Genomic DNA, 12,588 nt, shown 5'->3' with positions numbered 1-12,588 from the left:
CTGTGTACTTATGGTAATGGGGTGTAGATATTGCAATGATAGGCAGCATAGAAATAGGAGCAGTAATAACAAATTAGCAGCTTCATTTGCCTAAGGTATTTAATGCAAGCAAACAGGATGTGTCATTTAGAAGAGGTGTAGGAAACATTTTCTGACTGTGGGCTGGAATGAACTACTGCAGGACGGAGGTGGGCAGGTAGGTGGGTAATAGGACCCTACTGCCACTGCTGCTTGTTTTCCTGGAGGCATGGGGAGAGTACTTGCAGAAGACAACCCCCACTACCATATGACACCAAAGTCCTGTGTCCTCCCAGAGGTTTCTGACCTCTAGTTTAGAAGGTTATAACAATTACAATGCTTGTTTATGGCTTATTATGCTTTTCCCTTAGTTTTGTAATATAATCAGATTTTAAAGGAAAGTAAAACATCTTTATGTTGAAAAGGTAGTTTAACCATTTTCCTGCCATACCTCTTAAACTAACAGGAGGTGTTGAGAGACTTTCTAAACTCTTGCCAGCTTTTTTTTAACCTGTGATACTGTGTCACACCCTAAGCATGGTGCCTGGACAATCACCTGAGAGATGCATCATTGCAAAGTATATCCTAAAGGATGAAGGGTTCAGAATAATGTTTCAGTAACAAGGCAGTGTGGTATACACAATAAAGCCCCATGTATTAATTGGAATGTTAAAACTTAAGACAAAGTCTTACAGTTCATATAGCAGAGATTAATTACACTGCACGCTTTTGGGAAAGTGGTTTCCATACCATAATTTAAGAGCCTAACCTGTCAGCTACATCTGTAAAACCCCACAAGTAATGTAGTTTCTTCTGCTTGTTCGACACCCTTTGTTCTCCATGTTGCAATGCAGTCCCTTCTGTGGGTTTGAAGAGATCTGCAGAATGGGAGAGTTCACTTTAGTGCAATTTAACATCTGAGTAGCTGTTGAAATGGCTGCCTTGCAGACCTCCTGAGTACTGGACAAAGGAAGAAAATTGTAAGCTGCTGCATGCTGTATTTCACGTTCTCTCTGTCATTAAGGTTTGACAGAGACTGCTGAAGGAGATCTGGGTAGGTGCTCTATTCAGTCTGGAGCTGTGTCCCTTTAGCACCAGTTATGGGGAAACTAAAAAACCAAGCAGGAAGGAGAAAGAATACTATAATGGTAAGCCATTCAGTTCAGGAGTAAGAGGCAAGAGTATTGAAGATTTATTTGATACAAGGAAGTAATATATGTTGCAGTTCATTTGGCATTATCTCATAACAGGATGCTAGTGAGTATGTGTGAAGAAATGTAGTGATACACTGTGGAAGAAACTACTCATCTGGGTCTGTTTGTTTTTTGGCAGATGATCACTGTGAATGCTTCCTTGTTCCCTAGCTCCATAACTAATTCCTTGATAGCAGTTGGAAATGATGGCCTTCAGGAACGAGACAGAATGGTTCGAGCTTGTATTGCCATTATTTGTGAACTAGGTGAGAACCTTAGAAGAATTAACAAATGTTATCAATTTATCTTATTTCTAAATGAACCTTTCTCCTCAAGGATCTTATTAAACAGGAAAAATAACTGGATAAACAGGAAAAATAACTGTACACAAAGTGTTGTCAACTTAAAAAGTAAACTATAAAATGTTTTCCATTAGTACTTGTGAGTTGCATATTTATTGATTTACAAAATGTAGCAAAATGACAAATTTTCAGAATTTGCTTTTTTCCAGATGTTTTAGTGACTTTTTTTCTTCTGTATTAGCACTTCAGAATCCAGAGGTGGTGGCTCTTCGGGGAGGACTAAGTACCATCCTGAAAAATGTGATTGACTGTCAGTTAAGTCGAATAAATGAGGCTCTCATAACTACAGTTTTACACCTCATTAATCATCCAAAGACACGACAGTATGTGCGAGCAGATGTAGAATTAGAGGTAGTAACTTTGGTTTCTTTTCCTGTCTTAAAGTTGTTAATTTGCTCTGGTCATTTTGATGTCCTGAAGCATTTGTAATGTGGCAGATGCAAGGTACAGAATTGTTTCAAAATAGAAAAGAAGTGGATTTTGGCCACAGTGTGTTTAGTTCATTGTACAGTGACAAATAGCTCCAATTTGTCTCCCCTGCCTGTTATCAGTTATTCCATCTTTTATGAAAAGAACTATTCAGTCCAAATATAAAAGGAAAATGTTTTTAAAATGCTTTTTCGCACTACAAAATATGTGTGTATTCTGCATGAATCTACCGGTTTACGTCTGTTCAGAAGGAAGGGAAGGTATCTAGCTGTTTGTTATTCAGGCAAAAATTGATAAATACTTCGCCTGTATCATAAATTGCAACAGAATCAAGCATGGCATCATCAGTAAGTTTTTAAGCAAAGAGTGTTCAGGAAGATATTTCATGCTCGGGGTGTGACTGTTCTGGCTTGAATACTGGGTGCTACTTCTACTTGACATGATGCAACATGTAATGCTGCCCTCACTAGTAATTGACGATTGTCTATAATGGTCGGAAAACAAGCCACATGGCTAATATTCTCCTGAAAATGGAGAAAGGTAGGCAAGTTTCAGTTTTGCTTATTTTACTGCATATTAGACTGATATGGAAAATTTAACTGTAACATTATAATTTTCACTTCTAATTTTTTGCTGTTTTACTTGTAAAAATCTGTTTTAAAATGTAACATTTTTAAAACTTGAAAATGGTTATTTCAATAGAATAAAAACATAATTGTGTTTGGAGCAGAAACCATTAAAAACTTGAGGTGGGGGTGAGAAACAGATTGGCTCTTTACTCTTTCAAGAGAGTAAATGTGTGTGTGTGTTTGTGTTTGTGTTTAGCGAATTTTAGCTCCGTACACAGATTTCCACTACAGGCACAATCCAGACACAGCAGAAGGACAGCTTAAGTAAGTATATCGTGGTTTCTTGTGCTACTGATTGTTGTGAAGGTGTAGTATTAAAATCAAAACTTTTCCTCTTCAAAGTGACTTAAATATACTTTGGTTCTCAAAAGTAAAATCAAAGTAATCATTTTCCAAATAGAAAGTAGAAGTTACAATATATTAAATTAATTGGAATTTAAATAGCAAAAACATAGAAATATACTTCTTTTAAATTGTTTGTCACAACTTAAAAATAGTTATATATTTTGTTTAAAGTATGTGGTGTAAAAGAGGGCATTGTTTTTGTGGAACATGTCGGTCTTTCATGGGCAGAGGAAGCTGTGCAGTTTTGGACTGTCTCCATCCTGATAGTAGTTAAACCAATCCTGACTGACAGATAAGGTCAGGACAGTATGCTAACCAAAGGAGAGGTCAGGGAGATGGCTTTTTCTTGCACGTACACAAGTGTAAGGGGGTTGTGCTAATGGACACCTACAAACATTTTTAATAGCTGGTGTTCTGCATTTTAAAGATGGAAGGAGGTAATTTTGTTTAATTAAATACAGATAGCCTTTACACATTCAGCTAGAGGTACATTCCTGGCTAGCAAGGAAGGTTGTTCTTTAATTCTACAAGAGTAGTGTTACAATTTAACACTAATCCTATAACCTTGCAAATCTCAAACTAAATTTTTCTTATATTCTGGATCTCATTCTTCAAAAAAGTCTCTAATGTTAGCAATGGGTAATAAAGCAAGTGCTGCTGTAGGCTTAATGGTAAGCTTACAACTAGTTTCATAGTTTCCTGGGTCAGAAAGGACCTGAGCAGATCATCTAGTCCGATTATTAATTATTAATGTGATTATTATTTTTATAACAGAGAAGACAGAGAAGCACGGTTCCTAGCTAGTAAAATGGGAATAGTGGCAACGTTTCGATCATGGGCTGGTAAGGTGCTTTTTTATTTATTCCTAATTTTGTGATAAGGAGAGGAGTTTTATGCTCAAAGTGGAAGAATTATTTACTGAAGCCCCAAATCTGTCCTTATTAGTCTTTTGCCTTGTGTTAAGCAGTTCTTTGTGTATGGTAGGCCAATGAATGTCTTGATGTCAAATCATAAGGCAACATACAGCCTCCGGGATGGATCCAGCCTGCAAACCACTTTCATCTGGCTCACGGTGCCCCCCAGCAAATTGCACCCTGCCCAGCCTTTCAGCCCTTGAGGGTGGGAGCCAAGCGCCCACATGTATACACAGCCCCAAATGTACCCTATTGCACCTCGCTCCTACCCTTGTGGGCAGAAGGGCACAGCCCAGCCAGCTTGCAGCTGCTGCTGCAGCCTCTGGTGACCTGCTCTGCTTTCCCGGTGTCCTTCTGGCTCTGGGCAGCAGGTAGGAAAGCGATGGGGGAAGGACTGCAGCTGATCGGGAGCATGGGACTGGGGCTGGTAGCAGTGCAGAGCTCGTGCCCAGGGGGGCAGCAGCAGCAGGAGCTGGGGTGGGCAACGTGTGGGTGTGAGAGGGTGGGGGCGTGGGAACCCTCTTACACACTCCCTCGATGGTGTGCAGCCCTGGCAGGCAGGTCAGGGGTTAGGGGTTGGGACTACCAGTCCCAAGATGGCAACAATGGGGCAGGGCAGCTGTCAGAGGATGGGGCTACCTATACAGCCCTTGACAGCTCACCAAAACTCATTAAGCAGACCTTCACCCAAAATAATTGCCCGTCCCTATCATAAGGGGTTTCTATGTTGCATCTTCTGATTGGCTTTCCTGACCAGAAGATGATTCTTTTAGTCGCCAGTAGGGGAGTCCTATATCAGATACTAATTTACTTTATTTGAAATTCATGACATATTCTGGATTTAAGTGTGAAGTTGGATGTGTTTTTTTTCTGTCTTTGAAATTTGTTCTAAGCTCTGTTAGGATGAAAAATAGCTTTGTCTGTCTATACTAGGAATTTATACATGTGTACCCTAACTTTACCAGTGGCTGCTGGCCACTGAATGCAATCTCCCATATAGACGCTGCTTGAATCTTGATGTAGAAAGTACTTCTCAGTTGACAAGACAGTGCCTTTTCTATCCTTTTTTCTAGTGCTCCAAAATAAAAATAGAAACACAGTTGTTGCTTGAGTCATCTCACACCTAAATGAGACATTAGACCAGTTAAAACTAAATGAAATGAGAAGTCAGGTTTGTCTGTCCTCCTACCAAAATCGTATTCTTTAATGCTAGTTGACCATAATGTGGAAATGTTTAGACTGAAGAGTGAATTCTCTTGATGAATAGCACAGTATCTCAAATTTAATAATAAGATTTAATTTGGTATTCAGATATCCTTCAAGAACTATGTATAGGCATCCCCACTTACAAAAATCACATTCAGATTTGGAAACTTCCAACATTTCCATACCTACTCACCTAAGGCTAAAGTTTCTTCAGAAGGACAAAGGAATAATGGGCTTGAAATATACTGTTTTCCTTGACATTTCTTCTATTTTCCCTTTCTATGCCTTTCTTCTTTTTAAGACATTCACTTAATTTTAAAAGTTAACTTTTAAAAGATTTTTAAAGAGGGATGCAAGCTAACTTTATTCCTCCTTTTTTGTGTTTACAACTATCAGACATGTAGAGGATACTCTTCTTCAGTTTTATCGTAGGTTACTTAGGATTTATCAGGGATGCATATTATAAGCTCCAGCATGAAAGTGTAGAAGATAAAGGCTTTCTCTGTCCAAGACCCAAGTTTTTTAAGTATGTGTTAGCAAAAGTAAAAAAAAAAAAAAAAAGAATTTTAAGCAGTCTGTCTAAAAACCCCATATCCCCCTAATTTCTACATTCTACTCTGCCTTGGCAGATGTTACACTTAAGATGCAATTAACCTGATAAAAGCACCATAAACAGTAACCCTGCCCACACATTTAGGGAGTTAATGGCAAACAAAATGAGAAATGTGGATCTGGTTTCTCTCATTCCTTAAATTGAATGAATAGCACGGTATCCCTGCCATATAGCCAGATTCATGAGGCTACATCCCCATAGCCAGTGCTGGCAGGATGACAGCTGCACGTTGGAGTCCTGCACAGGGCTTCACTATGCAGCTTTAAGTGTGCTCGTGAATGGGGAGCTGGGATGCTAGCTTGTGGATGCTTACCATGAGGCTCACTGTGCCCCAGCAGCTCCCTTGGGAACTGTGAGGAAAGGCAGCCAGCCAGCCAGGCTTGTTTGTGCCTAGCTGGGCTGCCCAGCATGGAGGTGAGGGTTAAACTCCTGGCAGGGGGTTGCCCCTTGGTTCCTCTGTATAGGAGCTGTACAGAAACAGGAACCTAATTGCATTGCAAGGTTCCTGTTTAAAATAATAGTGCAGTTAGGACTGGCCTCCAATCCCAACCATCTGGCATTCTGCCACACGTGGGATGGCAGGATGTGTGGTTGTTGGGAGTGGGGATCAGATCCCGTTTCGATATTATTTTAACATCTGACAGGGGCCTTAGTTGTTATTGTCGTCATTTTAGTAAACTTTTAGGCTTGGTATAGACCGTTAAAAAGTCTGAGGCTGAATCTGTTCAGTCTTTGCAGGTTAGTCTAACCTGTGTACATTGAACCAATAAGCAAGTGAACAGACGTTCACTTTTGACTTGGGGGAAATACAGCCCCATGCCTGCAGTGGCTCAGACCAGAAGTTGGGGGCACTAGAGCATACATCCCCGCTCATCTGGGGCAGACAGCTTGTCCACCCTATGAGGGGTGGGGGGATTTACAGGGAAGGTGTAAAGCATCCTGGGATGCTGGAGGACTGTAAGTTAACTTGAATCTAAAGGGGATCTGGGACAGAATTCAGTAAACCAATTTAACCTAAATCAGTTGAGTCTGATCCTACATCCATCCAGGTTTATCTTAAATTAGTTTCAGCCATTTGGAAAGCTGTTTATATGCACGGAACTTCTGTTGTTTTACAGATATGAGCTGGTTTCCGATCACTTATACTAGTTTGTGTAATTTCTGTCCCTAGCTCTTGTCATCAGTAGACTTCCAGTTTCAAATTTAAAACCTCTTCAGGCAAATAACTTTAGGTTTACTCATCTAGAAAGTGAAAATGAATTTAAGCACAGTTTTTTTGTTCATTGCAGGTTCCATTTAGGACAGTACATGTTTGTTTTCTTTAGTTTGTGTTGTTGCAAGTATTGTCCAGTGGATAACCCTGTTAGTCTGTTTCTTTCTTAATTCCTTCAGCTCTTAAAGTACTTTCCTCTTTGCAATTTTTTGCTAATTTTAATGTATTGGGGTAAGAGCCTTTTTTAGTTCCATTATTGAATCTATTATGTTGATTGTGATCTAAATGTGAAAGGGTGGGCCAGTACAAGGAAATGGGCAAGCTTAAGTAACACCAAATCAGTACTTGTCAATATGATGGCTTGTGATCACAGCTTTTCCTATTCCCTAAACTTTGTCAAGTTGCTTTGGATTTGCAGGACTGAAAGGGATCTCGAGGGTCCTGGAATCCAGGCTACTGCAACTCAGCTATCTCTAAAAGATGCCATCTAGCCTCTTCTTAAAAACCTGCAGTAAAGAATATTCAACAATTTCCCTAGTTAATTTGTTTTGCTATGTAATGGTCTGGCATTAAGGTTTTTCCCAAGTTAACCTAAAACTGCCTTTCTGGAGTTACTTATTTTGCTGCCCTGTGTGTGGAGAGGAAACAGTTGTTTATAATCCTTTCTAAATCTTTCTCAATCTTTCAGATATGTGAGAATGTTATTGTCACCGCTTCATCATCTTTTTTTTTCTAGACTAATCATTAGGAACCCCACCACCCTTTCTTCATTTGCCTTGCTTTCAAACTCTTGATAATCTTTGGGTCCCCTCCAGTTTGTCTGCCTGCTTCTTAAAATGGGTACCCAGAACTGGGCTCAGTACTCTGTGTGAGGCTTAGCCCTTGCTGAGGAACCACTGTCTGTTTTTCTGTGTATAACAGCTAAGAAGAGTTTTTAAGGAGTCATTTGAACAAGGATTGGATTATGGCAATATTTAAAGTCCTCATTGTATGTTTGTGGTGGGGGGCAGCACAGGAAAAACCAAATGTGTTTTGTAAGTTTAACAAGAGGATGATTACGTTTGACATCACTGTAGTATGGAAATAGCTCATGAAGGACCTTGAGAATAAAGATAAGGCTAATTTATATAGTGTTGTAGAGAAGGGAAGATAAAGAAAGAAATGGTTTCATGGTCAAAACGGTGAGTGAAGAAAATGATCTTTGCCACAGCATTGAAACAGGGCATAATCAATTAAAGAACAATCAGAATAGAGGTTTGTTTATTGAACATAATTATTTACAAATATCTAATTATTATGTAAAACATAATAATTCCAGTTAGAATGGAGATTGCTCACAGGGTGAGGGGGTGACTCTAGGTTATGTTATCATTTTTTGTGATCTCTGCTTATATTCAGTCTGTTAGAAAATTGCAATTCATATTCATTTTTGTTAGTATTTTGTACAGTGCAATTAAAGATTTTTCTGGGCTGCGGGTTTGGGGATTTAATGTCGATTTTGTTTTCTAGGTATTATCAGTTTATGCAAGCCTGGGAACTCTGGAATCCAGTCTCTCATTGGGGTACTTTGTATACCAAATATGGAAATACGGGTATGTGGTAAATCCAAGGAATAATGTTGTACCTCCTCTTTGTAGTTTAAATTGCGTACCTTTATAGCATAATATAATGATTTGTATTGGATATATGAGGCAATAAAACAGTTAGTAGATACCATTATTTATCCATTTCTTTTAGCCAATTTTATATTTTTTTAAGTGCCACAGATAGAAAACTTTTAAAGTGTATTTGTGGTTGTAGACAAGGTTGTTTGGGTAAATGTGATATCTTTTAATAAGAGGTTTTCTGCTACTTTGATAGTCTGTTTCATGGAATTATATTATTTTTCATACCTTTCTACATTACATTATTTTTGATACCTTTCTAACTTGTTATAGTTTTACAAATTGTCTTCTCCTTATTAGTTGTATGATTGTGAAAATGTTTCCCCTGTTTGTAGCGAGGTCTGCTTGAGGTTCTTTATGATATATTTCGCCTTCCTCTTCCTGTCGTGACAGAAGAATTCATTGAAGCACTTCTCAGTGTAGGTGGGTACTAGGCATCAATGCCCAATACATATTACATCTTTTTGTATATTGAATCCATCAGTCTTTCTCCTGCACAATTAATTATGTAAATATTGACTATTTCATCCATAACTTTTTAAAGCAAACTTGTTAGATGTTGCTTCTTTTAATGTGTTTTCAACTGTTTCTCAACAAAATACCTGTGTTCTGGTTTCTGCTGCCTCTGATTTCTGCTGTACCTTTAAAAGTGGTACAGAAGCCATATTTAAGCCAAACAGTTTCAGAACATTTTAAATTAATAGGATACGTTACAGAACTCAGTGTTTTATCAGAGTTATGGAAATCTACAATTGAAATGCTGTTTAGAAGGGAATATTTTAGACACTTGCATTGTATCAGCAACAGAGAAATAATCTTTAATATGAATGGTTTCTGCTGACAGTAATTTATTTGAAATTAAGAAATAAAATAAACATCTTTAAAATGCATCATCCCTTTTATTCTTTTTTTTTAATATTGTGCTGTGTGGTACAGGAAACCCTTGCCATTTGCAGGGGATATGTTCTCATATGCCCCACAGATGGCGAAATCTGCAAATAAGGCAACTGCGTTCATGAACCCAATTTGTGTTCATGAACGCAGTGCCCCTGGCGGGAGGTGGTATAGCTGCCCTGGCAGTGGTGGTAAGCACAGAGCTCCCAAGGAGTTCCTTTAAGTGTATTTAAGATGCAGGTTCAGCATTCACAAATATTTGAAACTGCAAATACCAAACCCATGAATAGCAAGGGTTTCCCGTATACTGTCTGTCTGACGTGTTGAGGGTTAGGGTATATACAAGATAGACTTCTAGCTGCGAACTTTTAATGTGCTAATCATATGGTTTAAAAATCCCTCTGAAATGTGTCACTTCTGCTTATTTTGTTTAATATAATAAAATATTATAAAATAAAAATATTATAATAAACTAAATAAAACTGGTGATAAGCCACAGTGGCATCCTGTGACTATCACCAGGTGTTAAAACAATTACTTGACTTTTTTCTAAAATGTTAGGTTATAAGTAATTTTCTGTTCAATGCACAATTGTTTTTCCACATAACAAGTAGGTTTAATCTGTTATCAGTGGCTTTTAGACATCTACTTCGTTACTGACAGTGTTATAGACTAGGGAGGTAGTGCTGTCCCCTTCCTTGAAAGCATTTAAAAGGAGATTGGACAGACACCTGGCTGGGGTCATCAGACCCCAGCATTCATTCCCACCCAGGGCAGGAGGTTGGACTGGATCTAATAGGTCCCTTCCAACCCTGACATCTATGAAACTGCTAAACAGTAAAGCTCACTATTTCATACATTGTAATTCTTAAAGCATCTACTGCAATTTAATTAATTAATTTTGAAGAGTTCAAATTTAACCTTAATTAATCTGTGTTAAATTTCTAAATAACAGTATTTTCGCTTTAGGTTACTAGTAATACATACTCAACAACTTTTGCACATTGTATATTTACTAATTATATGGTCAGTCTCATACCTACTGCAGTCTCCCTCTGAGGTGGGTATATAAGGTTTCAGGGACTGATATCCTTTCTGTGACTGTAAAAGAAGCCTCTTTGCTTCTCACTGCAGCTGTACAGAGCAAGGAAGGAATATACGCCAGTGAGGAGAAAATAGCCTCAGCCTTCCACCCTCCAAGACAGGGGCGGGTAATTATTTTGGGCAGAGGGCCGCTTGGCAGGCTGTCGAGGGCTGCATGGGTAGCCCTGCCCCTTGGCAGGTGCTCCATCCACTGGTTACCGTCTTCGGACCAATGTCCCAAGGCCAGCATTGGTGGGGCCTAAAGCAGGGCGCAGTCTGGCAGGGGTCCATGAAGCTGGGCTGGGCTGCACCAGCAGGGAGAGGGGGGAGCTGGCCCAGTTCCATGAAGCTCTTGCCAGCTGGGACCCGACACTTCTGTCACCCTGCTCTGGACCTCGCCAACACTGACCCTGGGGCACCGGTGCGGGCCCTGTGCTCCCACTGGTTCCCTGCCCACTCACACCCAGTGCCCCCCAGTCCCACGGTACAGGAGGGGGCAGTGCACAGCCTCGACCCCCTGCTTGCCAGCAGGGAAGAAGCTGATGCTGAGCGCGGGGAAAAGTGGCCCCTCGCCCACCCATGGCCAGCTCTCCCTGCTGCAGGTGCTCACAGCCCACACAGGGCTGTCCGGAGCAGGCACAGGCAGCCCCAGTCTGGCTGCAAGTGGCTGCAGCGCGGGGCACCAGCCACATGGTAAGTGAAGGGCCACTCTTCCCTGCGCTCAGCACCAGCTTGTAACCTGGTAACCTAGCCCCGTTGCCAGCCTGGCAGTGGAGCTGGGTTACAAGGTGGTGCCAAGTGCAGGGGGGTGGGAGGAAGCAGCCCCTCACCCACCCCATGCCCGGTGCCCCACGCTGCAGCCACTCGCAGCTGGCCTGGGACTGCCTGTGCCTGCTCTGGGCAGCCCCATGTGGGCTGCAAATGGCTACAGCACAGGGCGCCAGCCACAGGGTGGGGAAGGGGCCACTTCCCCTCCCCCCTCCGTGATCCTTCCCTGCGCAGGGTCTCTCCTGCCTTTCTCCCCCCACTTACCTGCAGTTCAGTCGCAGGGCAGCCATGTGCTCCCAGGTCAGAAGCCCCAGCAGGGGCTTCCGGCTGGGGTGACAGAGCCAGGCGGCCCGCTGTTATTGGAACCCGCCAGGCTTCCCCTGGGTCCTACTGCCCTTGGTTCTTGTCATTTTTGATGGGAACCAAAGGCAGAGAAGTATTAATTTTCTACATTTTTTAGGGGCGTTGCGGGCCAGATAGAATGGCCTCGGGGGCTGGGTCCAGCCTGCAGGCCGTATTTTGCCTACCTCTGCTCCAAGAGTTCAATCTTTCATTTGCCCTAGATCAGTGCTTCCTAAACTTTTCTTCAGCAAAACTCCATTTATGGCCCCATTTCCTCATAATGGCCTCTTGCTCCCAACCTACAGTCCCCCACCTCTGTGACCCCATCCACTGATGTTGCGACCCTGTTTGGGGTCACAACACACAGTTTGGGAACCACTGCCCTAGATTATAGCTTGGCAGAATTCAGCCGTCAAGAAATTATGCTCCATATTGTCACCACCACTATTACTGAAAGACTGAGATTAGGAAGCTCAAGCTTAGAGGTAACAAGTAACTAACCATTGTTGTTAAAGTAACAAATAATTTATCTGTCATATAATGATTACAACTATAAATATCAAAATAGTGTTTTCATGTCAAATGTTACAATGACTGAGCCTGTTTTTCTTATTATAGACCCAAGTCGGTTTCAGGATTGTTGGAGACTTTCTGATGGTTTTGTAGCAGCTGAAGCTAAAACTATATTACCCCATCGAGCCAGATCAAGGTAGAACATTGACTAAAAGTAGCTAAATAAAACATTCTTTGTTGTTTTCTTGCTTTTATAATGACAAAATGAGAGAAGAAATGCACATTTCTGAATGGCTTGTTGCATGTTTTTTAGACCTGACCTCATGGATAATTATTTGGCTTTGGTGCTTTCTGCTTTCATTACCAATGGACTTTTAGAAGTAAGTGAAGATTCCAGCTGTG

The 12,588-nt window shown here is 40.9% G+C and overlaps 1 protein-coding gene across 2 annotated transcripts in view; it reads left to right on the top strand.

The window, feature by feature from the left end:
- The window catches only part of RICTOR (RPTOR independent companion of MTOR complex 2), a 159,403-nt gene that overhangs the window by 85,532 nt on the left and 61,283 nt on the right, over nt 1-12,588 (top strand). For both annotated transcript variants that reach the window (XM_090037977.1, XM_090037978.1), the window contains exons 7-14: nt 1,351-1,477; nt 1,755-1,924; nt 2,828-2,895; nt 3,751-3,818; nt 8,432-8,514; nt 8,922-9,009; nt 12,292-12,382; nt 12,500-12,566. In XM_090037977.1, coding sequence (XP_089894103.1) covers nt 1,351-1,477; nt 1,755-1,924; nt 2,828-2,895; nt 3,751-3,818; nt 8,432-8,514; nt 8,922-9,009; nt 12,292-12,382; nt 12,500-12,566 — 762 coding nt within the window. The remainder of the gene's footprint in view (nt 1-1,350; nt 1,478-1,754; nt 1,925-2,827; nt 2,896-3,750; nt 3,819-8,431; nt 8,515-8,921; nt 9,010-12,291; nt 12,383-12,499; nt 12,567-12,588) is intronic.

Source organism: Crocodylus siamensis, chromosome 3, assembly GCF_052110815.1.
Source record: "Crocodylus siamensis isolate JL-2025a chromosome 3, ASM5211081v1, whole genome shotgun sequence".
Classification (NCBI taxonomy): Eukaryota; Metazoa; Chordata; order Crocodylia; family Crocodylidae; genus Crocodylus; species Crocodylus siamensis.
The sequence above is the reverse complement of the archived record's forward strand: the minus strand, read 5'-3'. Positions and strand labels throughout refer to the sequence as shown.